Raw genomic sequence first — 25,417 nt, forward strand, 5'->3', positions numbered from 1 at the left:
TGACCGGCCAAGAAAATATTCTTAATTCCATTTAGGTTCACATAAATTCCATTTAGGTTCATATCCAACTTCAGATGAATTTTCTTGATAGAACAAATGTGCAGGAGACTTTTCAGTAATACAGACTGAATTATTCACCAAAACTATATCGACTCTACATGACAGAACTAAAAAGGAGTAAATAAGGGTCAGTTTAATGTTCCACTAGGTACTTAGAGACCAAAAGAAACCACAAAATCTTATTATTTAAAATATTTTAATTTCTAAAAAAGCTTAAATCATATTAAAATTTAAACAATTTCATTGTACAGTACTTGACGATACATTTCAACGAACTGAAAGGCAAATCAGTACATTGGTTTTGCTTACTTTCTAAGCTTAGTAATGTACAGACTCTTGCTCTTCAAGATGATGCAAAAATCAGCAGCAGTAAAAGTGAAATATTTAAATAGGAATCTGAAACAAAACGAATTCCATCTTATCAAATCCACAATTAATTGAAGTTTTCATTTTATTCAATTGTGAATAAAATAGCAGCCACTGTTTCATCCAATAAGCCAATGATATCAACTTAGGAGAAACGATCTGCCTGGCTTGTGCAAAACAAGAACAGTTATCTTCTGCTGAGAGGATGTGAGCTTTCACATTTGGTTTTCATGTCAGTTTCCAAATAAATAAACCGCCCCACCAAAAACGACAGTCTGGTTGCTACCTATCTTCCAGGGTTTCATCATATAGCCATTTATAAGCACAATCTTTGGAACACTCTATAGTTTCAAAAAGTGTTTTGAAGTCTTGAGGGTACATGTTAACTACCTTCTCATCTTCCTTTTTTCCTATTTGCATCAAGATGTCCCTCGCATCAAGTGGAGTCAATGAACTGCAAAAGAAATACAAAGTAAATGTACTTAATTCCATGAAACCAAAAACTCACCTGTATTCCTAAGGCTATTGAAATAAGAAGAAGAAAAAAAGCCTAACTTATTATATATAAGCAACCTTATTTAGTTTAAGAGCTTCCAATAACTTTATGCTTATTTCTAAAGTTTCATAGCTAACCTATAATGAAAATATTAATAGCAGGTTTAGGCTTTCATATACTGTAATCAATTTTTACACAAAATTCTAGTTTAATCACTACTCTTTAAAAAAATTATTATGCCTACCTCTTTCATCCTTTTCCTTCATGCAGAAAATACTCTTAACTTCTTTTGGTTCATGTCAAAGTTCAGTAACTACAAACAGCAGTTTTTCTGGCCTCAAGCAATCCACCTGGCTTGGCCTCCCAAAGTGCTGGGGTTACAGGCATGAGCCACTGCGCCTGGCCATCCATGTAATTTGTATGTAGCACTGATGCACACACCTCTGTAAGTAGTGCTGGGGTTACAGGAGGGAGCCACCATGCCTGGCCATCTGTGTAAACTGCTGTTCAGCAGTTTACAAAGAGGGAATCATTTTTCACATTTGGATGTAACCATCATTGGTAAACACATTATAAAGCCGCGAACTTCCTTATACAGCCACGCATTGCTTAATGATGGAGGTATGTCCTGAGAAATGCACTGTTAGGTGATTTCACTGTTGCTTGAACATCTTACAGAGTACTTAACCCAAACCTATGTGATACAGCCTATTACAGACTTAGGATATACGGCATAGCCTATTGCTCCAAGGATACAAACCTGCACAGCATGTCACTGTACTGAATACTGTAGGCAACTGTAACACGATGGTAAGTAATAGAAAAGATACAGTAAAAGATACAGCATCATTATAATCTTAGGGGACCACTATTGTACATTCGTCCACCACTGACTGAAATGAGGTTTTATATATATAAGGTCTATTATATAATATATATACAATATATAATTAATGAGGTATATTACATATCATAATACGAGGTATATAACTGTATATCAGCTTAGCAAGAAACCATCGATAAGGCTCCGACAACAATAACTAAACAACTGTAAAAAAATATTTTGGGCTGGGTGTGGTGGCTCCTGCCTGTTATCCCAGCACTTTGGGAGGCGAGGTGGGAGGATCATTTGAGCCCAAGAGTTCAAGACTGTCCTGAGCAACACAGTGAGACCCCATCTCTACAAAAAACGTAAAAAGTTGGCCGGGCATAGTGGTGGGCACAGTAGTCCCAGCGACACAGGGAAGAGGCTGAGGCGTGATCACTTGAGCTGAGGGCTTCGTGGTTGCAGTGAGCTACGATTGTGCCATTGTACTCCAGACTGGGCAACAGAGTGAGACTCTCTGTTCAATTCCAATACTTTTTGATATTGAATAGAATCTTGGTAACATGTTTCTAGTCCATTGAGATTACCAGGAGCATTTTTAATATTTTGCACCATGATTTACAACATTTATTCCTTATTTCCCTATTTTCTTGATATTTTCATTCAAAATAGCCACCACAAGGTGGCAAGATGAAAAATAATAGATTGCCTTTTATTAGTCTATTGCCTTTTACTAGTCTATTACCACTTTTTTTCTTTTTAGAGATAGAGTCTTCCTCTGTCACCCAGGCTCGTCTCAAAGTCTTGTTGGCGCTCTCTGCCTCCCAATTTTTTTTTTTTTTTTAAGAGACAAGGTCAACTTGCTCTGTGTCCCACACTGGAGTGCAGTGGTGAGTTTATGGCTCACTACAGCCTCCAACTCCCGGCCTCCTCAAGTGATCCTCCCACCTTGGCCTCACAAAAAGTGCTTGGATTACAGGCATGAACCACTGCACCCAGGCTACTGCCACTTTTAACATTTATTTTTAGATGAATATTGTCTAGTCAACAGCTCATTCAGAGTTAAATGTTAAATGATCAAATTTGTTAAAATAACTATTTTAACATTTTACCCATCCTCTGGTAACACTTTGAATGCCTACGGGCTGCTGATTACAAGAATGTGCAACTTACAGGGACATATGCATCAGCCCTACATACAAATGACACAAATGGCTGGGAGTGGGGGCTCATGCCTGTAACCCCAGAACTACTTACAGAGGTGTGTGCATCAGCCCTACATACAAATTACACAGATGGCCAGGCACAGTGGCTCATGCCTGTAACCCCAGCACTTTGGGAGGCCAAGCCAGGTGGATTGCTTGAGGCCAGGAATTTGAGACCAGCCTGGGCAACATGGCAAAACCCCATCTCTAGAAAAATTGGCACATGATTTATAAACACAGAATATAAATATAAAAATTTTATATTTTTACAAATATAAAAATTAGCCGGGCATGGTGGTGCATGCTTGTAGTCCCAGCTACTCAGGAGGCTGAGGTGGGAGGATCACTTGAGCCTGAGAGGACGAGGCTGCAGTGAGCTGAGACTGTGCCACTGCACTTCAGCCTGGACAACACAGTGAGACCCTGTCTCTAACAACAACAACAAAAAAATGTTTTTCACTTATATAGACATAAAGCAAGTAGTGTTACTTACAAGCTATTATTTTTACAAAGCTTTGGGTAAAAACAAAATTTGATCCAGAGCAAGGAAACCAGGGTGGTATAATTATCTATCCCTACTTTGGTTAAGAAACAGAACCACTAAAGACAGGCAATGAGAGGTAAGTGTGGGCATGCCTCCAGTAATGCTGATTTCTCTCCACCCCACCAGTGGCAGGCAGTTAGCGCTTCCTGTAAGATAAAGCTAGGCCTATACTCTCAAAAAGATTAAACAACCTGGGCATGTTTTCAAAGAAGGAAAAATAAATGAAACTCACTGAGAGATTATGGGAAAAATATATTTTCCTCAAAATGTACACCAGGGAGAACAAATTATTTTGAAGAAATATGAGGGAAAACATGGTACCTCACTCTGTCAATCAAGATATAAAAAACAGACCTCTAGCATGAAAGAATAATTTGTGCATCAAATTGCTACTTTTTTTTTTTTTTTTTTTGAGATGGAGTCTGGCTCTGTCACCCAGGCTGGAGTGCAGTGGCGCAATCTCGGCTCACTGCAAGCTCCGCCTCCCGGGTTCACGCCATTCTCCTGCCTCAGCCTCTCCGAGTAGCTGGGACTACAGGCGCCCGCCACCACACCCGGCTAATTTTTTGTATTTTTAGTAGAGACGGGGTTTCACCGTGGTCTCGATCTCCTGACCTCGTGATCCGCCCGCTTCTGCCTCCCAAAGTGCTGGGATTACAACAAATTGCTACTTTTATACTTGCTTTTATTCTTTTCACTTACCGTAAGTGGTCTATCACAGTGGCACTGCGCCTCCCAAAACAGTGCTTTAACAAGTGAAAAAATATATTATAGTTCATAGGTGTTAAGCTCTTGGCAAATAAATTTTCACGAGGAGTCATTTGAATAAGATACAGCTTTTGTTGTAATAGGTCTAATAATTCCTGGAGAGAAGAAAAAATGAATTGCATTAGTCACAAAATATTGCCAGAGTTTAAGACATCGCTCGCTTCTTCCTTCAAGCTACCTGCCGAAAGACACAATCACCACAGGCCCTGAGTGTCTTCAAATTCTCTTTTTTTTTTTGGAGACGGAGTCTCACTCTGTTGCCCAGGCTGGAGTGCAGTGGCGCAATCCTCGCTCACTGAAAGCTCCATCTCCTGGGTTCACGCCATTCTCCTGCCTCAGCCTCCCGAGTAGCTGGGACTACAGGCGCCCACCACCACACCTGGCTAATTTTTGTATTTTTAGCAGAGATGGGGTTTCACCGTGTTAGCCAGGATGGTCTCGATCTCCTGACCTCGTGATCCGCCTGCCTCGGCCTCCCAAAATGCTGGGATTACAGGCGTGAGCCACCGCGCCCGGCCCACATTTTCTTATTGTGTACACCAAGAACACAAAGCCCTAATTGGTCTTTACCAATGAATTGGGCCATTTCTCAGAGCTGTTTGCAATGCGTAACCTTGAGGGAGGAGATAACGTCTCTCCAGGACAAAGAGCAGGCTTGTGGCTGGGAGCAGTGGCTCATGCCCGTAATCCCAGCACTTTGGGAGGCCAAGGCATGGATCACTTGAGGTCAGGAGTTCGAGACCAGCCTGGGCAAAGTGGCAAAACCCCATCTCTATAAAAAAAAAATTAGCTGGGTGTGGTGGTGTGTGCCTGTAGTCCCAGCTACTCGGGAGGCTGAGGTGGGAGGATGGCTTGAGCCCAGGAGGTGGAGGCTGACAGCATGCCACTGCACTCAAGGCTGGTTGACAGGGCCAAGCCCTGTCTTAAAAAAAACAAAAGGGCAGTCTTGCTTAATGTTTGCTATGAAAGAGGTAGATTCATTGGGAGGCTGAGGTGGGCAGATCGCTTGAGCTCAGGAATTCGAGACCAGCCTGGACAACATGGTGAAACCCTGTCTCTACAAACAGTACAAAAATTGGCAGGGTATGGTGGTGGATGCCTGTAGCCCCAGCTACTTAGGAGGCTCAGATGGGAGGATGCTTGAGACCGCCGAGTGGAGTTTGCAGTGAGCCAAGATTACGCGACTGCACTCCAGCCTGGGTAACAGAGCAAGACCCTGCCCCTCCCAAAAAAAAAAAAAAGAAGACCTAGATTCCTCCAGCTCTGTACTTCTCAGCTGCAAAGCAAATCCACTAAATGCAAGGCATCCAACTGAGCCATCTCACATCACTCCATGGGAAGAGAGGCATAGAACATCCTTTGTCTGATCCAGGAGTCTTAGGCAAACATCCGAGAAACAGTAACATTTATTAACATGTAAGTAGGGTAAAATCAAATCCCAGACATGAGGCCGGGTTGCTCACACCTGCAATCCAACACTTTGGGAGGCTAAGGTGGGAGGATCGCTGGAGACCAAGAGTTAGTGACCAGCCTGGGCAACATAGGGAGACCCCTTCTTTACAAACAAACAAACAAACAAACTAGCTGGGCATGGGATGCACACCTGTTGTTCCAGCTATTTGGGAGGCCGAGGTGGGAGGATCACTTGAGTCCCGGGAGTTTGAGGCTGCAGTAAGCTGTGATTGTGCCACTGCACTCCAGCCTGGGAGAAGAGTGAGACACTGTCTTTAAAAAAAAAAGAAAAAAAAATAGGCCGGGTGTGGCAGCTCACGCCTGTAATCCCAGCACTTCGGGAAGCCAAGGTAGGCGAATCACCTGAGGTGAGGAGTTCGAGACCAGCCTGGCCAACACGGTTGAAACCCCATCTTTACTAAAAATACAAAAATTAGCCCCACATGGTGGAGCATGCCTGTAATCCCAGCATTCGGGCGGGTGAGGGTGAGGCAGGAGAAACACTTGAACTCGGGAGGTGGAGGTTGCAGCGAGCCAAGATCATGCCATCGCACTCCAGCCTGGGTGACAGAATGAGACTTTGCCTCAAAAAAAAAAAAAAATCCTAAACATGGCATTAACATATATTGAGTCGTTGCTATATTCGAGATAAAACATCACCATCGGATCCAGAGGATAAAAAAAAGTTAATGACTAAAATTTTTAATTGGATATTTAAAAAGTAGAAGTCTCAAACAAAACTTGGATAGAAATGATACGCCCTAGTGGCTGGGCGCGGTGGCTCACGCCTGTAATCCCAGCACTCTGGGAGGCCGAGGTGGGCAGATCAAGAGGTCAGGAGATCGAGACCATCCTGGCTAACGTGGTGAAACCCCGTCTCTACTAAAAATACAAAAAAAATTAGCCGGGCGTGGTGGCGGGCGCCTGTAGTCCCAGCTACTCGGGAGGCTGAGGCAGGAGAATGGCGTGAACCCAGGAGGCGGAGCTTGCAGTGAGCTGAGATCGCGCCACTGAACTCCAGCCTGGGCAACAGAGCAAGACTGTCTCAAAAAAAAAAAAAAAAGAAATGATAGGCCCTAAAAACCCGTTAAATGTCTGAAACTGCTTCTATAGCAATATGAGCACCTTGATATCAAAGATACATGTGAAATTTCTAAAATAAATTCCGTCATAAAATATGACATTTGCTTATTTCATCTTCATCCCTAGAAGTTCATATATATATATATATATATATATATATATATACACATACACACACATTTTTTTTTTTTTTTTTGAGACAGAGTCTCACTCTGTTATCCAGGCTGGAGTGCAATGGCATAGTCTCATCACTGCAAACTCTGCCTCCCAGGTTCAAGTGATTCTCCCACCTCAGCCTCCTGAGTAACTGGGACTACAGGCACGTGCCACCACACCCAGCTAATTTTTGTATTTTTAGTAGAGACGGGGTTTCAGTATGTTGGCCAGGCTGATCTCAAACTCTTGACCTCATGACCTGCCCGCCTCGGCCTCCCAAAGTGCTGGGATTACAGGTGTGAGCCACCGCGCCTGGCCAAGTTTATATTTTTAAGTTGGCCAAAAAAACTTCAGCTTTTCATCTTCTTGCTGAAAAACTGAGAAAGTATATTATATACAGGGTTGTTCATTTGTGGAATATCTGGATAAGTCCCCAATAGTATCCAAATGTACTGTATTAGACAAAATGTATTATTCCTATTCTGTTTTTTGAGACTACATGAATATGCTGTATAAATAGTCAAACAGAACTAAAAGCACAATGATGACTGATCACTCTAAAATCACATCACTGAAAGAAAACTGATAATTTTCTTTTTCCTTTAGTGGCAAGTGTGAGAAAAAAAACATAAGCAAGCCAGCAAACAGGGTCTTCAGACTGAGCTGTTATACTGAGATTAGGCCATCGTTAGCATTTAATTCGTTTTTTTTTTTTTTTTTAAGCCCCAAACCTTAAAGACAGGCACCTAATTCTAAAGTGAAACTTCTGAATTGAGTCAAAAAATTGTTTTGTGAAACTTTAGCTACTTTATTAGAATTTCACAACTAGCCCTGAGATAAACTAAATGGGGGACTATAACACTGTCACTTTGGTTCTTACATACAAAGGTTAAAAAATGAACAAAAATAAAGGCGTAACTCCTGGGTAAAAATCAATAAGTACCTATCGGTGAATTGAACCATGTAATAATAGTAGTAATATCACAATTTTTTTTTTTTTTTTTGAGACGGAGTCTCACTCTGTCGTCAGGCTAGAGTGAAGTGGCATGATCTTGGCTTACTGCAACCTCTGTCTGCCAGGTTCAAGTGATTCTCCTGCTTCAGCCTCCTGAGTAGCTGGGACTACAGGCATGCACCACCACATCTGGCTAATTTTTGTATTTTTAATAGAGACGGGGTTTCACCATGTTGGCCAGGATGGTCTCGATCTCTTGACCTCGAATATCACAAATTTCTAATCGATTAACACGTCATAAAATTTTGTTTCTAATTAATTGAATTAGATAAATATTAAAATGATTTTATTTTCCAAACTTGGAATGTACCTTCATTTCAAAAGAGATAAGAAGAGAACTCAGATTCTGTTTTTAAGCCTATTACTATGCTAGCATCCATTCTATAACAGCTGATAAAACTCTCCCAAAATACTTTCGATTCATTAAAAGTAGTAAGGTATGTTTAAAGAACGTTTCTAGATATTTTAAAGTTAAAAAGTTAAATATAGACTACCAAATAGTCCTAAAAAATAAAATAAAAATATGTCACGTAGGGAGAAAAAGGAAAAGGTATTATTTTATTCTTACCCTACGCTTTGGGTTTTCCAGCCGCCCTTTTCGGGTGTATACATCAAATGATGACCAAGGCTCCTGGGGAAGAAAAACAAAGCAAAACAACATCTTCTATTTCTCTTTGGTCAAAGTGCCCCAAATTATTACTGCCTTAAAAAATACCTTGCCTAAATAAGAGAATGGTCAGTCTAACTGGATTTAAGAAAAACATGTTATAGCTAAATAATACACATCTCTCTCCTTAATTTTTTTAAAGAGGAGGAGGATCAAAAGTCTACCCAAATACTAGTACCTCTTTTCCTTATTAAACATGACTTGCCCTTTATGCAATTATGCAAATAAGTATTTGTTATAATTTTTCCCACTCAATATTTCCATATCACAGTCAGAATCAGCAGTTTAAGGGATATTAGATGAATGCTGAGGATTTCTTTTTGCCCTACTTTAGTGGAAAAGCCTGTTAATCAAACTATTGGAATATGTTAGGACATATATGGAAATACACGAATAAAGATACTAGTGTCGACCGGGTGCTATGGTTCATGCCTATAATCCCAGCACTTTGGCAGGCCAAAATGGGAGGGTTGCTTGAGCCTGGGAACTGGAGTTTGCAGTAAGCCAAGATTGCGCCAGTGTACTCCAGCCTGGGAAACAGAGTGAGACCCTATCCAAAAACAACACAAACCTAGCGTCAATTTTAAAATGGATCACTATTTTTCGGTATCTATCTTTTGTCATAGAATTTTGTGCATAAGGCAATTTTAAAAGACGATCCGGTCAGGCACAGTGGCTCATGCCTGTAATCCCAGCACTTTGGGAGGCTGAGGTAGGAGGACCGTTTGAGCTCAGGGGTTCGAGACCAGCCTGGGCAATATGGTGAAACCCTGTCTCTTCAAAATATACAAAAATTAGCTGGGTGTGGTGGCGTATGCCTTCAGTCCCAGCTCTTTGGGAGGCTGAGGCGGGAGGATCGCTTAAGCCTGGGAGACGGAGGTTGCAGTGAGCTGGGATTGTGCTGGTGCACTCCAACCTGGGATGACAGAGTGAGATTGTGTCTCAAAATAAAAAACCGACCCACCTGGAAAAGTATTCTCTATTAAAAAAACTATACATAACCATAACCATATTAAATTCCAGAATAAGAGTGGGTTAAAATAGATCTGACATAGGCTTAAAAGACTAAACAATATTGAACACAAGGTCTGAAAGGCTACTGTCAAATAGTAAATTATCATTAACTACAGGGGCAATGAGAGTGGAACAAAACATATAATTGTGAACAAACTGTGAAACTCCTAGCAGTTGCAGGAATGTCACTTTAAGTGGGGGAAGAAAAGCACCATCAGCCGTGCACAGTGGGTACTGCCACTTCCCACATGCCTGGTCGAGCCTCAGCAGCTTTCCCCTCATCAAGGACAGTGGAGGAAAACCTGCAAGACACTGGGAATTGACTCAACACCTTACTCTACAGCTGCAGATACACAGCGGAGCAAGTGCTGAGAAATGTTAGGTCCAGAAAGACCAGGATTTCCTTTCTGGAGTTTAGTAAATAGCAAAACCTAACACAGGACCTTCGAAAACAAATACTAAGGAAACAAGAAGATGAAAACATTATTCTGCAAGCTAAAGTCCTCAGAGGGCCTCTCTGAAGAAAGTAGCTGAAAGCTACCAGGACAGAAGACTTGAGATGAAAGTCAACAGAATGAGACAAGATCAGTGGGTAAAGAAGAATTTTAGAGAAACCAAGAACTATAGTACTAAGAGTACAATACACAGTGCAGGCAGAAAGCAGAATTGGTGATGTGAAGACTAAGTGTGAAGAGATTCTGGGAATGGAGAAAAATGATGAGAGCATGACAGACACCAAAGACAAGGATCAGAGATCCAACCTAAGAACCTCAAATGTTTTTGAGAGAAAAAAAAAAGAATTGGAACAAAAGCTAAAATCAAATGAGATAACATTCCTGAGCTTAAAAAAAAAATACAGCAAGGTGCACAGACTGAAGACCTCAGCATATTCTCAGGCAAAAGCAGTGAAGAGAATACATGAAGATCCACATTGCAAAAATTTAAAAATTAAAGCCAGGGCCAGGCGCGGTGGCTCACACCTGTAATCCCAGCACTTTAGGAGGCTGAGGCGGGTAGATCACCTGAGGTCAGGAGTTCAAGGCCAGCCTGGCCAATGTGGTGAAACCTGTCTCTACTAAAAATACAAAAATGAGCCAGGTGTGGTGGTGCATGCCTGTAGTCCCAGCTACTCAGGAGGCTGGGGCAGGGGAATTGCTCGAACCCAGGATGTAGAGGTTGCAGTGAGCCGAAATTGAACCACTGCACCCCAGCCTGGGTGACTAAGTGAGAATGCATCTCAAAAAAATAAAAGATAATAAAAAAAATAAAAATTAGAGCCAGGTGCAGTGGGTCATGCCTGTAATCCCAGTGATCTGGGAGGCTAAGGCAGAAGGATCACTTGAGGCCAGGAGTTCAAGACCAGGCTGGGCAATATTTTTAAAAATTTTAAAACTTAGCCAGACATGGTGGCGCATGGCTGTAGTCCCAGCTACTCCAGAGGCTAAGGTGGGAGGATCACTTGAGTCCAGTAGTTCAAGGCTGCAGCAAGCTATGACTGCGCCACTGCACTCCAGCCTGGGCAACAGAATGAGGCCCTGTCTCTAAAGAAAAACGTTTTTAAATAGAAGGATTTTACTCACCATGTGCAGAACCTTAATCTCACAAGCTACTTGCCAGATAACACTTAATACATGATACAAGTCTGGATTTCGGGGATCTGCCATTAGTTTCTAGTAAAAGGAAAATAAAAATTACGTTATACACATCTATAATCAATCAAAAACAAATGTTGAATCTTAATAGAACTATCTTAATGGCATCTAGACGTTTAAGAAAAGAAAACTAGAATTAGATGCAAAAAGCCGGGTGCAGCGGTGCACGCCTGTAGTCCCAGCTACTCGAAAGGCTGAGGCAAGGGGACTGCTTGAGCCCAGGAGTTTGGGGGTTCCGTGTGAGATGACTGTGCCTGTGAATAGCCACAGCACTTCAGCAGGGGCAACGACAGGGCATGCGGGGTCACGCTTGTAATTCCAGCACTTTTGGGAGGCCAAGGTGGGAGGATTGCTTGAGCCTAGAAGTTCAAGACCAGCCTGGGCAACATAGTGAGACCCCACCTCTTAAAAAACAACAACAACACACAAGTGTTAAGGCTGACCTGAAAGGACGAGGTTACCTCAATGAATGGGAAGGCACTCCGCAGAGAAGAAACCACGTGTGAAAAGGTCCATGGCAAAAGAGGCATGGGCCACTGGAATATAATCCTAGCAGCAGGAATCTCACAAAGTATTTCCTATTTTTCTCATTGTCATTCCTTTGTTTAATAATATATGCACAGCCTCAAGGTCCTGAGGCCTCCGCTGTCTTTCCATGGCTAGTAAATATGTATTTACTAAATGGGTCTGGGGGAGCAAATCATCCCTTCACTTTTTGCCCCACTATCCTAATCCATAGCAATACAAATAAGCATTATACAAATCTTAATCTTATTTCAGTCTTCATAGTACTATCTTAATAGCATCTAGAAATTTAAGCAGAGAGAACTAGAATTAGATACAAAAGCTGGGTGCAGTGGTGTGCATGTGTAATCCCAGCTACTCGAAAGGCTGAGGCAAGGGGACTGCTTGAGTCTAGGAGTTTAGGGGTTCAGTGTGAGATGACTGTGCCTGTGAAAAGCCATAGCACTCCAGCAGGGGCAACACAGCGAGACAAATAAGCATTTCCTGTTAAACTGGATTAACCGATTAATAACATGAAACATTCTGGGCAGAAAAGAAAGATGACACTCATAGCACCATCAAGGTTGTCAGGAAGACCTTCCATTACAGAGAATTAAACTAGAGTCTCAAATCTTAGGCTCAGTGTGATGGCTCACAACTGTAATCCTAGCACTTTGGGAGGCTGAGGCAGGAGAATCACTCGAAGACGGGAGTTCAAGACCACCCTCAACAACACAGCATGACCCTGTCACTACAAAAATAAACAACTACCTGGGTGTGGTGGTGCACACAGTGGTCCCAGCTACAGGGAGACTGAGGCAGGAGGATCACTTGAGCCCACGAGTTTGAGGCTGCAGTGAGCTATGAACATACCACTATATTCAAGCCTGGGCAACAGAGCAAGGCCCTGTCTCTAAAAAAATTTTTTTAAATGTTTTAAAGTTAAAAAAATTAATTAAAAAAACCCCTTAAATATTAAAAAAAACAATCCTGTTAAAACTAATAAATTCAGCTGAGTGTGGTAGCTCACACCTGTAATCCCAGCATTTTGCAAGGCCGAGGCAGGAGGATCACTTGAGCCCAGGAGTTCGAGATCAGCCTGGGCAACAAAGTGAGACACTGTCTCTATTTAAAAACAAAGCGGAAAAAAAAAAAAAAAAAAAAAAAACCTGGCTGGGCACTGTGGCTCATACCTGTAATCCCAGCATTTTGGGAGGCCGAGGCAGGCGGATCATGAGGTCACGAGTTTGAGACTAGCCTAACCAACATGGTGAAATCCCATGTCTTCTAAAAATACAAAAAAAGTAGTTGGGCATGGTGGCGCGTGCCTGTAATCCCAGCTACTCAGAAGGCTGAGGCAGGAGAATCATTTAAATCGGGAGGCGGAGGTTGCAGTGAGCCGGGATTGCACCACTACACTCCAGCCTGGGCGACAGAGCGAGACTCCGTCTAAAAAACAAAACAAAACAAAAAACCTAATAAATTCAGCAAAGCTGCAGGATACAAAAATCAGTTGCATTTTTATGCACTACCAATGGACAATTAGAAAAACAATTCCATTTACAATAGCACCAAAAGTAACTTAAAAGCTAGTAATTAAAAACACAAATAAACGGAGGCCAGGCACAGTAGCTCACACCTGCAATCCCAGCACCTCTGGAGACCGAGGTAGAAGGATCACTTGAACCCGTAAGTTCAAGACCCGCCTGAGCAACATGGTAAAACCATCTCTACAAAAAAAACAATAATCAGCCAGGCACGGGGGTGCACGCCTGTCATCCCACCTACTGGGGAGGTTCAGGTGGGAGCATCACCCGAGCCTGGGAGGTCAAGGCTTCAGTGAGCTGTGATCCTGCCACTGCACTCCAGCCTGGGCGACAGAGTGAGACTCTGTGTCAAACAAAAACGAAAACAACAACAACAAAACCCACAAATAAATGGAAAGACATTTCATGTTCGTGGATTGGAAGATTTAATATCGAATACTGTTAAGATGCCATTACCACCCAAAGCAATCTCAAGATTCAATGCAATCCCTATGAAAATCCTAACATGTTTTGGAGAAACAGAAAAATCCATCCTAAAATCCATATAGAATCTCAAGGAAGCTCAAATAGCCTAAACAATCATTAAAAAGAACAAATTTGGATGAATCAGCCCCTGATTTCAAAACTTCCCAAGGTAACAGTAGTAACACAGTGTTGTATTGGCCTAAGGACAAATATTTAGATCAGTGGAATACAACAGAGCTCAGAAATAAACTCTTCCACATATGGTCAAATCATTTCCGACACCAACGCCAAAGCCATTCAATGGTGGCAAAGAACAGTCTTTTCAACAAATGGTGCTGGGAAAACCAGATCAAAGAATGAAGCTGGACACTGAAACCATACACAAAATTAACTCAAAATGGATCAAAGACCTAAACAAGAGCCAAAACTATAAAACTCTTAGAAGAAAACACAAGGAAACCTTCACAACACTGGATTTGGCAATGATCTATTAGCTACAACACAGGTCCCCAGTCACCGGGCCATGAACTGATACTAGTCCGTGTCCTGTTAGAAACTGGGCCACACAGCAGGAAGTCAGCGGCAGGTGAACAGGCGAGGCGTCATCCGTATTTATAGACGCTCCCCACTGTTCACATCACCACCTGAGCTCCACCTCCTGTCAGATCAGCAGCCGCCTTAGATTCTCATAGGAACGCAATCCCTATTGCGCATGTGAGGGATCTAGGTTGCGAGGGCCTTATGAGAATCTAATCCTGATGTTCTGTCACTATCTCCTATCGCCCCCAAGTAGGACCATCTAGTTTCAGGAAAACTAGCTCAGTGTTCCCACTGATTCTACATTATGGTGAGTTGTATCATTATTTCATTTAGCATAATGAAAACATTATGCTAAGTGAAATACGCCGGACACAAAGAAATATTATAGAGTAAACTTATATGAGGTAAAGACAATAATCAAATTCATAGAGACAGAAAGTAAAATAATGATTACTAGGGGATGCAGGAAGAGGGAAACAGAGTTCGTGTTTAATGAGTACAGTTTTGGTATGGGATGATGAACAGTTCTGGAGACAGATGATGGTAATGGCTGTACAATGGGAATGCACTTAAAACCACTCAACTGTACACTGAAAAAGCAACCTGAGTCTAAAGACTGCTCTGCAGAATTTAAAAACAATCTTAGACCCTCAAATGTCATGAGCCCTAAATTAAAATTGCACAGATTAAGAGTACTCAGAGAAAAATTACACTCTTTCAGAACAAAAAATAGGTATTTGTTAATGACATACCTGGAATTCTTTTTCACCAATAAACATATTTACTTCTATTCGTCCAAATTTATATATAGAAGTACAGGAATACAAGTCATATGCGAGTTTCCAAAGTGCCCTTTTCTCACCTCTACTTGGGAACATTCCAATTACTTTCAAAGGGATGTCTGTTAGGAATATAAGCAAAAAGATCTGAATAAAGTTCTTAGCACTTTGTCCTATGTCCATATTTTATTGAGACAAACGAACAAACTATATTAATTTCAAGTTTATTTCAATTAAAACTAAGCCTCAATATCTTTCCTTGGCATGGAACTTGGCTTTTGGGGAAATAAACTGGTTATCTGTGTCTAGGTGAGGTAAATGCCATATTCAGAGTCAGAGCATCTGCTCATAAATTGTATTAATATAATATAAATTATACACAAATTCGGCGGGGCACGGTGGCTCACACCCGTAATCCCAGCACTTTGGGAGGTCGAGGCGGGCAGATCACTTGAGGGCAGGAGTTTGAGACCAGCCTGGCCAACATGGTGAAACTCCATCTCTACCAAAAATACAAAAAAATAACCAGGTGTGGTGACACACACTTGTAATCCCAGCTACTTGGAAGGCTGAAGCAGGAGAATCACGTGAGCCTGGAGGCAGAGGGTCAGTGAACCAGGATTGCACCACTGCACTCCAGCCTGGGTGCAGAGCAAGACTCCATCTCAGAAAACAAATAAATAAATAAAACACAAATTTCATCAACGAATCAGTTATACTGCTACAGAAACCTGGCAAATTCTAGGTATTTGCTTAAGTAAATTCCAAAAATGACCTGCTGTCCAAGGAACTGCTTCTATTCCCAAATTCTTAAAGAGCCCTCGAGAAGACATGGCGGGTGGTTTTATTACTCCACCACTTCTGGGATCTATTTTAAAGAAGTCACAGTGAATCACTCGTAGTTTTCCATCCAGATTTCTTCCTAAGGACTAAAGAGAGATAAAGATAACATGTTAAAAATTTCAGCATTAAGTATACTTTGCAACAATTCAAAAAACTCTACTTCAAAAAACCAATAATAAAATGTAAAAAATTAAAAATAATTCAATTACCTGTTTTTTTGTTTTGTTTTGTTTTCGAGAGACAGAGCCTCGCTCTGTTGCCAGGCTGGAGTGCAGTGGCGCCATCTCAGCTCCCTGCAAGCTCCGCCTCCCGGGTTCAAGTGATCCTGTGCCAGCCTCCCGAGTAGTTGGGACTACAGGTGTGCCACCACACCCAGCCAATTTTTTGTATTTTTAGTAGAGACGGGGTTTCACCATGTTGGCCAGGATAGCCTCAATCTCTTGACCTCATGATACGCCCACCTTGGCCTCCCAAAGTGCTGGGATTACAGGCGTGAGCCACCACGCCCGGCTGAATTACCTTTTTACAAAAAATATTTCTACCTCCATAACAATGTAAAGAAAATATTACTAACATACGCAAAATTTATCAGAGGAAGTAAAAATCAATTAATAACTGAGAAGTGGCAAAAGTACAATAATATTACCAAGAAAAAGCCCCCCAAACAGAAATAACCTATCATAAATTTTTATTTATCTGTTTACTTTTTTTTTTTTTTTTGAGACAAGCTGTCAACCAAGCAGGAGTGCAGTGGCGCAATCTCAGCTGATTGCAGCCTTGACCTCCTGGGCTTAAGTGATCCTTCCACCTCAGTCCCACAAGTAGCTAGGACTACAGGTACATACCATCACGCCCCACCAATTTTTGGATTTTTTGTAGCAACAGGGTTTTGCCATGTTGCCCAGGTTGGTCTCAAGCTCCTGAGCTCAAGAGATCTACCCACCTTGACCTCCCAAAGTGCTGGGATTACAGGTGTGAGCCACTGCACCCGGCCCCACTTACTTTCTTTATCATAATGGCTTCAGCTATTCAAAAGCTTTTCATGCCACTCCCTGACTGCTTAGTAGTGGCTACCTGAAGCACTGGGCGAAGATTCTGACACCATGGTTGGCCTCATATAGAGAACTGTGAGCCACCTGCTTTGGTCATGGGAAGAAAAAATGAAAGATGTTTCCCAGTAAAGAAAAACAATTAAAATATAAAAGTGAAAGGCAGATGGATTCAAGAGAATATCTTTCTTCTAGGGGAATCCAGTCAGCTATCCACCAAATAAATGAACTTAGCTCATTTCCATAATTTTCATTTACTTTTTCTAAAGACAGAAGCAACTATACACCTTGTTTGCTGGAAGAGGTCTAATATATCTCAGTCTTCTCACTGCTCTGATTTGCTCATCTTGCAGTAGTACTAGAGACCTTCATAGTTAGGGCAAGAATCAGTTATAGACTCCATAAACTTAATTTGAAGTTACAAAAAAAAAACAATAAGAAGGCATTATGTTTTTAATGTGTACATTGATGTTTCTGTGCACAGAAAATTCTATTAATATTTATTAAGGTTGAAAATGATGTAACTTAAAGTTATTAATGCAAACACCTAGTTTTTCTTAAGCATTTGCGTTCAACCTATATTATCCTATTTGTAAATCTAGTAAAATACTTTTTCTTCTTATTTTTTATTGAGATGAGTCTCACTATGACCCCAGGCTGGTCTCAAACTCCTGGCCTTAAGTGATGCTCCTGTCTCAGCCTCCTAAGTGTCTGGGAGGCCAAAGAGGGCGGATCTCCCAAGGTCAGGAGTTTGAGATGAGCATGGCCAACATGGTGAAATCCTGTCTCTACTAAAAATACAAAAGTAAGCCAGGGGTGGTGGCACACCCCTGTAATTCCAGCTATGGGGGAGGTGAAGTGGGAGAAATCGCTTGAACCCAGGAGGCAGGGTTGCAGTGAGCTGAGATTGCGCCACTGCACTCTAATCAGGGTGACAGAGTGAGACTCCATCTCCAAGTAAACAAACAAACAAACAAAAAAAATCCAGTAAATTTTAACAATCACTTTCAAGGGGAAGTTTTAAAAAGACTAGAGGAAGGGAAAGACTAGGGGTGGAAATCATATACATTTGGTCACACTAATTTCGAGATGCCTACTATGTGATCTAGGTAGAGGTGCCAGGTAGGAAGTTGCAGACCTGAATAAGGTGCTCAGTGGAGTGGTCCAGGCTGACAATATAAATGTGTGGGAATTTGGCTTGTTGAAGGTAATTTAAGTCTGGGGTCTACACTAGGGAGAAACAAAGGACTAGCCCTGAAGGTAGAGTATGTCCAAAGTCTAATGACAAGAAACTGAGAATACACATAAGGAGGAAAACCAGAAGAGTGTGGTGTCATGGAAACTGAAAGAGTACCTATCTAATGCATATGATTATCAGTCAACATGTATAGCAAGGTTGTCTAACGTGTGGCCTGAGGGCCGCATACAGCCCAGGACGGCTTTGAATGCGGCCCAACACAAATTTGTCATCTTTCTTAAAACATTATGAGATGTACGCATGGACCTTTTTTTTTTTTAAGCTCATCAGCTATTGTTCGTATTACCATATTTTATGTATGGCCCAGACAGTTAATGTTTCAGTGTGGCCTAGGGAAACCAAAAGATTGGACACCCCTGATATAGCATTAACATAATCTTTCAAGTTATCAAAAAGGCAGTTTAATCTTTGTAATTAAGGAAAGCTAAACAGCACAGGTGTGGTGGCTCATGCTTGTAGTCCCAGGAGTTTGAGACCAGCCTGGACAATATGACGAAACCCTGTCTCTACTAAAAATACAAAAAATTAGCCAGGTGTTGGGGCATGTGCCTGTAATTCCAGTTGCTTGGGAGGCTGAGGTGGGAGAATCACCTGAGCCTGGGAAGTTGAGACTGTAGTGAGCTGTGATTACAGCACTGCACTCCAGCCTGGGCAATGGGAGTGAGACCCTGTCTCAAAAAAGAAAAAGAAAATGTATAAACAATGAACACTTTATGACTTCGATACACTTGTACGTTCTGAGAGGGCACCCTACATTCTTGCTTTAGCACCCCTCAGTTAACACTCAACAATTCAAACACGATAATAATCAAAGCTCCAGGATAAATAATTCATACAACAGATCACATTTGAAAATTCAACTGGATTGCATTAGGACTCAAAAACAGAATGGGAAAAGAACAGCGAAAAGGCAAGTAACCCTTGAGTTTCTACTAGTCATTAAGTTAGGTACTTTCCATTAAGTTTGTCTCATTTACCGGGTGCAGTGGGTCAAGCCTATAATCCTAGCACTTTGGAGGCTGAGGCGGGCGGATCACTTGAGGTCAGGAGTTCCAGACCAGTCTGGCCAACATGGTGAAACCATGTCTCTACTAAAAATACAAAAAATTAGTCGGTCGTGGTGGCAGTCGCCTGTAATCCCAGCTATCACCACTGAAACTCCTTTCAGTTTTCAGGAACAAACTTTAGGTGGCCAGAAGCATTATCCGCTAAGAGCGCCACTTTAAGTTCCTGACTTAGAGCCACAAGAGTTCTGTTTACCTACTGTTACTTCTCTTTTCACTCTGGCAAACAGATTAATTCACACAAAATTTTATTTGAATGGCTTTTCAATTTATCATAACAATGGTTACTAAAAAGTGAGAGAATATGTACTAAAGTTGAGTACAAGTTAGTGGTAGTAGAAAATAAGAGACTTAATAGAGAAAAAACTAGTTCTAATCAAAGACTGGATTTAGTCAATGATGTTTATATTTTTAGCTTACATTTATAGCTTCAGAAACATTTTGTTATTGATATTCCTATCATAATTATTGTTTCAAAAATTCTCTACTCCCTAACCTTCCTTTTTTCATTAAACAATTGTTTTAAAACTCCTGACCTCAAGTGATCTGCCCACCTCGGCCTCCCAAAGTGCTGGGATTACAGGCATGAGCCTCGGTCCTCAGCCTTGAAGATCTTATAGAAATAAGCAACTACTGTGTTACAGAATAACAAACTTTAAATAGAAACAAAGACATTTTAACACAATTACTTTGTGAACATGTAGATTAACCTTTAAATATAGGCTTTTTTTTTCTCTCAAAACAGGATAAAAGTTATCTTCTCGTTTTTAATTTCCAAGTTGAAACTACAGATGACTATGTTTACTGAATCATATTTCAGGATCTTAAATCTTCGGGCAATTATGTGTTCTTTTTTTCTTCACATTTTTGGAACTCCCTCAGATTTAACATCAATTAAATAACCTAGCTAAAACCTTGAATTCTTTTCAAAACAGTAAGTGGTAGAATAACAATAATTTCATACTCATAGTTTTAAAAGAATTAAACAACTGGATTTGACAGATATTTACACAATTTTTTGTTGTCATGCAATTTTGGATACAGCCATTCTGCATGGTTTCACAAAGTTGGCACAGAGAAATAGAAGTTTCCTAAGTTGAAACTGAAGATTATAAAAGAGGGAAGGAGAATGAGAATAAGAGACTGGCTAAAGATGCAAAGGATTTCCACTTCTTCATTGTTACGTAAATGTGTCTGCTTTTTAAGAAGCACAATCACTGAAAAATCTATTTGGATAATGCCTTCACTCTATGCAACTATATCTGACTACAGGCTGAGCATCCTTAATCCAAAAATTCTGAAATGCTCCAAAATGTGAAACTTTTTGAGTGCCAACATGATGCCAAAAGTGGAAAATTCCACACCTGACTTTCTGTGACAAGTTTGCAGTGAAGATGCAGGTGTACAACACGAAGATGAGGTCAGTTTATAAAAATTGAAGGGAGTCACCTAAGACAAAAACCATTGTTAATAAGGCAGATGACTCCATAGCGAACTATTTTTTTTTCTTTTTTTCTTTTTTTGAGACAAAGAGTGTAGCTCAGTCGCCCAGGCTGGAGTGCAGTGGTGTGATCTCAGCTCATTGCAACCTCTGAGTCCCGGGTTCAAGCGATTCTCCTGCCTCAGCCTCCCGAGTAGCTGGGACTACAGGCATGCGTCACCACGCCCAGCTAATTTTTGTATTTTTAGTAGAGACAGGGTTTCACCATGTTGGTCAGGATGGTCTCAATCTCTTAACCTAGTGATCCGCCCGCCTCTGCCTCCCAAAGTGCTGGGATTATAGGCGTGAGCCACTGCGCCCGGCCCATAGGAAACATTTTTAAAAGCCAGCTGGCAGAATGTCTCCTTATCCTTAAGGGACCCACTTCTTGGTCCCTCAGCTGCTTCTGATGTTTCTTCTTGCCTAAGAAAAAATAAAATGTGGTGTACAGTAACCTTTTAATGAAAACACAGCATCCCAGGTGGAGACTGAAAGCCTGCCGCTCTGTGTTTCCACTGTTCAACAGCTGACACAGGGATTCTGATGCTGCTGCTGTGCTGCTTAGTTTCTCTGAACACATTTTCTTTTTTACTGTACTAATGGTATGTCATATTTTCTATTGTTAAGCACTCATGTGTGAATAAGTGTAAGAAAATAATGGCTTATCAGCATATAAATTCAGAGTCAGGAGCTAGGCACGGTGGCTCACGCCTGTAATCCCAGCACTTTGGGAGGCCGAGGTGGGTGGATCGCCTGAGGTCAGCAGTTCAAGACCAGCTTGGCCAAAATGGTGAAACCCCATCTCTACTAAAAATACAAAAGTCAGCTAGGCATAGTGGCGGGCGCCTGTAATCCCAGCTACTTGGGAGGCTGAGGCAGGAGAATCGCTTAAACTTGGGAGGCAGTGGTTACGGTGAGCTGAGATCGCGCCATTGCACTCCAGCCTGAGTGACAAGAGGGAAACTCCATTAAAAAAAAAAAAAAGAAAGTCAGGGATGATGACGATGTCAAACAACCAGATTGTTCACATGGGTGACTGACATAGTGACCCCTTTGCTTTCTGATGGCCCAATGTATACAAATTTTGTTTAATGCACAAAATTATTTAAAATATTATACAGAATTGCCTTTAGGCCTTATGAATAAGATGTATATGAAACAAAAAAGGAATTTTTAGACTCGGGTCCCATCCCCAAGATATCTCATTATGTATATGCAAATATTGCAAAATATGAAAAAATTTGAAATCCAAAACAGTTGTGTTCCCAAGCATTTCAGATAAAAGATACTTAATTTGTATGCCAACCTTTCTTGTCTTTGAAACCCTAAATTTAGAGGTTACACAGATCCATTAACCTAATATCAGCACTTACTCCAATTAGATTCCAAGCTCACAGAAGAAAGGAACACAGCACAGCTTAGTAGAAATGGGGAAACAAGCCTAGGGATGCCAGTTATACACTGTTCAAAGTCACCCAACTAGGCTGTAGCCGACCTAGAAGTAGCAAACAAGTCTTAGAACTCCTCATGTTTCAGCCATTCAACAGCACCGAATATTAACTGTGTTCTAGTCTGGGAATAAACAAGATATTTCAGAGACGGCTCCCTAAAAGATATTCTATTTAAAAAACTGTGTGCTTAATTCTATTTCCTTAAACCACTCATAGGTAGTTGACCAAACAATAACATACGTTGAGAAACTAAAAATATACCTCCAAATGTGGAATAAAAGTTTTGTCACTTTCGAGGGCAACCACTTTGGCACCAGCTTCAAGTAATGCCTGAGTCAGGATTCCAGGACCTGGCACATTAACAGAATGAAAAGTTTATTTGCACAAGAAACAACATAATCTCTTCCAATATCAAACTTTGATTAGATGTTTCACACCTTATTATCTGATTTTTAAATCTGACAGCATCCCCAAAGTAGATGTCACTCTCCTTTTTACATATAAGGAAACAGGAAATTATATACACTTACTTGACTCCAGCATCAAAAGTGGTGCAGTTTGGCTTTGAAATCATTGTCAGTGACTGCAAAACTTGCATTTTTTTTTTTTTTTTTTTTTTTGAGATGAAGTCTCACTCTGTCACCCAGGCTGGAATGCAGTGGGGCAATCTCGGCTCACTGCAACCTCTGCCTCCTGGGTTCAAGCGATTCTCCTGCCTCAGCCTCCCGAGTAGCTGGGATTACAGGCGCCCGCCACCACGCCCCGCTAATTTTTGTATTTTAAGCAGAGACGGGGTTTCACCATGTTGGCCAGGCTGGTCTGGAACTCCTGACCTCAAGGGATCCACTCGCCTCGGCCTCTGAAAGTGCTGGATTACAGGCGTGAGCCACCGCACCAGGCTAAAACTTGCACTCTTCATCACCATGATTCACTACCTCTTAGAAGAAAAAAATCACAGCAAAATAGATTGCCTCTAGCCTATCACTTTCTCACGGACTATAGGAATGCTTTAACCATCAAAGAGATTGTCAAGCCTAAACAGAACTGACTCCCTATGATATGAAATGGTGCTTTAAAAAATTATTATTCAAAAAGCCTGTAAATCTTGTGTTCTTAGCATCCTGCTATGGTCTATAGGGAATGCACGGAAGAATAAGATAACATCATTTTTTCAGCTGGCAGAGGCTTGCAACTCTTTTGGGGAGACAAGATCTAAGAGCATGTTTTATCAAAATATTGTGTAAAGTGCAAGCTGCTACAGAAATATTTTGTGGTGTCATTAACGATACAGACTCTACGCTTATGTAGCGGGCAATCTCTCCAACTAAGGAGCTTCAAAGAAAGACCCGTATCTGGCCGGGCGCAGTGGCTCACGCCTGTAATCCCAGCACTTTAGGAGACCTAGGCGAGAGGATCACGAGGTCAAGAGATCGAGACCATCCTGGCCAACACGGCGAAACTCCGTCTCTAGTAAAAATAAGAAAATTAGCTGGGCGTGGTGGCGCGCGCCTGTAGTTCTTGCTACTCGGGAGGCTGAGGCAGGAGAATCGCCTGAACCTGGGACGCGGAGGTTGCAGTGAGCCGAGATCGCCCCATTGCACTCCAGCCTGGCGACAGAGCGAGACTCTGTCTCAAAGCAAAAGAACAACAACAAAAAAACCCCAGTATCTTAAATAGCACCCCAAAGAGGATCAATACGTTTGAATAAATGGTGAACATCCAAGAAAATGCAACTCAGCTGGACTCACCTGGATTGCACTCCAGCAGTAGGTGTGGAGGTCTATTTGGTTTTCCCCATACGATTTGCGCCAGGGTCTCAGCCAATCTCCGATCGGTTACGTAACGCTTAAAGTCTAAGTTGGACTTAGACGCCTTCTTTGGCGGATTCCTGAAATCCGGTTCGGGCCACAGCTGCGGAGAGGAGTCAGACAGGCCACGGCGGTTCCCCGCCGGTAAGTGCTTTCGCGTCGCCGCTTCAGACCCTAAAATGCAAAAGCGACCAGCGCCCGCCAAGGCGGAGAGCCTCAGCCGCCGAGGAAACCCGGCCACTGGGATCCACATGTCCTTGTCTCTCAGACCCGCTCCAAGAATTACCAAGTGTAGCTACTACAGTGAACCCCATGCAGGGTATCCCACGTGGAACATTTTCTGGCGTCCGGGCCAGGTCAAGCGGAAGTAAACACTATAGCCTGCGCATGCGAACAGCGGAGCCTTCCTGCTTTTCTCCCTCACTTCCGCTTCCGCCTCGGCTCAGCCGCCCGAGGATTGTGAGTGGACCGTTGAGGAGTGCGATCGACCATCCGGCTGGTGTCCGGACTCGTACTCTATGGTTGTCCGCGCTCTGCGCTTCCTCTCTAGCCGCCAGTGCTCTATGCTCCGCGGTCGCGGGCCGCCAGCCTCCAGCCGGCCAGCCGCGAGGGGTGCGCAGAGGGAGGCGGGGCGGAAAGGCGAGAGGTGTCTCCTCCACCGGAGCCACGGGAGACCCGAGGAAGCTCCGTGACGGCACGTCGGCCGCCATGTCGCCAAGTGGGGCTGGAAACAGACCCGGCGCCCAGCGGTAGCCCTCTTTGCGCCTCCGATTCCCAGGTGAGGAGAGGAGGAGCGGGATGCAGGGGACCCGCCGGCTCGCGGCCGGGATGGAAAGCCTTTCGGAAGCCCCTCGCTCCTCCCCCTGCTGTCCTCCTCAGCCGCGCCGCCTCTGCCCTCCCGGTGAGGTGTAGCCCGGTCCCCTTACCTCCTCCGCCTCCAGGTCGCCTGTTTTCCTCTCCTTTCTCAGCTGCTGTGGGTCTCCTATGGCTGCGCGTCGCGCCAATTTCTCCCTCCCTAGGGGACTAGCGCCAGAAGTCGTTCCTCACCCCGCTCCTGGAGGAGCCTGCGGCTTCCACGGTCTCCATTCCTTTCTGGTCTGTGGCCCACAGCCCGCTCTCCCCACCCTTGGGGATGGTTTTCATTTCCCCCCCACACCTGGTCCCCCCCATCACCACCACTTTGGTTGTCAAGAACCGCGTGGTGTCTCCCTTCCATTCCTCTCTCTGGGCCAGTATTTTCCTTAATTTTTTTAGTTTGTGTGTTTGAAAGACTTAAAGTTAAGATTAAAAATAAAAATTTAAAAACTTACAATTCCTTTCTAAGC

General features: G+C 42.5%; 2 protein-coding genes across 4 annotated transcripts in view; one reads left to right on the plus strand and one right to left on the minus strand.

Moving 5' to 3' along the window:
- Window positions 1-239: 239 nt before the first annotated feature.
- On the minus strand, window positions 240-24,816 carry TFB2M (transcription factor B2, mitochondrial). 2 transcript variants are annotated; one of them, XM_055234709.2, is made up of 9 exons: window positions 24,379-24,816; window positions 24,033-24,266; window positions 22,546-22,634; window positions 15,915-16,068; window positions 15,113-15,261; window positions 11,233-11,322; window positions 8,540-8,602; window positions 4,200-4,360; window positions 240-880 (listed from the first exon to the last, which is right to left on the minus strand). In XM_055234709.2, the coding sequence occupies exons 1-9, from the start codon at window positions 24,404-24,406 to the stop codon at window positions 709-711; spliced, it is 1,140 nt and encodes a 379-aa protein (XP_055090684.1). In that variant the 5' UTR covers window positions 24,407-24,816; the 3' UTR covers window positions 240-708. The 2 variants fall into 2 exon arrangements, with proteins under 2 accessions (XP_055090684.1, XP_055090683.1); XM_055234708.2 differs by having other exon boundaries at window positions 24,033-24,657.
- CNST (consortin, connexin sorting protein) overlaps window positions 24,527-25,417 on the plus strand; it is a 116,781-nt gene continuing 115,890 nt past the window's right edge. Inside the window, exon 1 of one of the 2 annotated variants that reach the window (XM_055234679.2) lies at window positions 24,527-24,870. The gene's annotated coding sequence lies outside the window, so the exon portion shown is untranslated. The remainder of the gene's footprint in view (window positions 24,871-25,417) is intronic. The other variant, XM_063613503.1, reaches the window with a different exon arrangement.

This window comes from Symphalangus syndactylus, chromosome 19 (genome assembly GCF_028878055.3).
Source record: "Symphalangus syndactylus isolate Jambi chromosome 19, NHGRI_mSymSyn1-v2.1_pri, whole genome shotgun sequence".
NCBI lineage: Eukaryota > Metazoa > Chordata > Mammalia > Primates > Hylobatidae > Symphalangus > Symphalangus syndactylus.

Excerpts from the sequence above, each read along its gene's own strand:
- TFB2M (XM_055234708.2), bottom strand. The coding sequence starts at position 24,345 with ATGTGGATCCCAGTGGCCGGGTTTCCTCGGCGGCTGAGGCTCTCCGCC. Across the intron at positions 22,635-24,032 it reads ACTGCTGGAGTGCAATCCAG|GTCCTGGAATCCTGACTCAG; the intron begins GTGAGTCCAGCT and ends TTAATGTGCCAG. Across the intron at positions 15,262-15,914 it reads AGCAGTTCCTTGGACAGCAG|ACATCCCTTTGAAAGTAATT; the intron begins GTCATTTTTGGA and ends TATTCCTAACAG.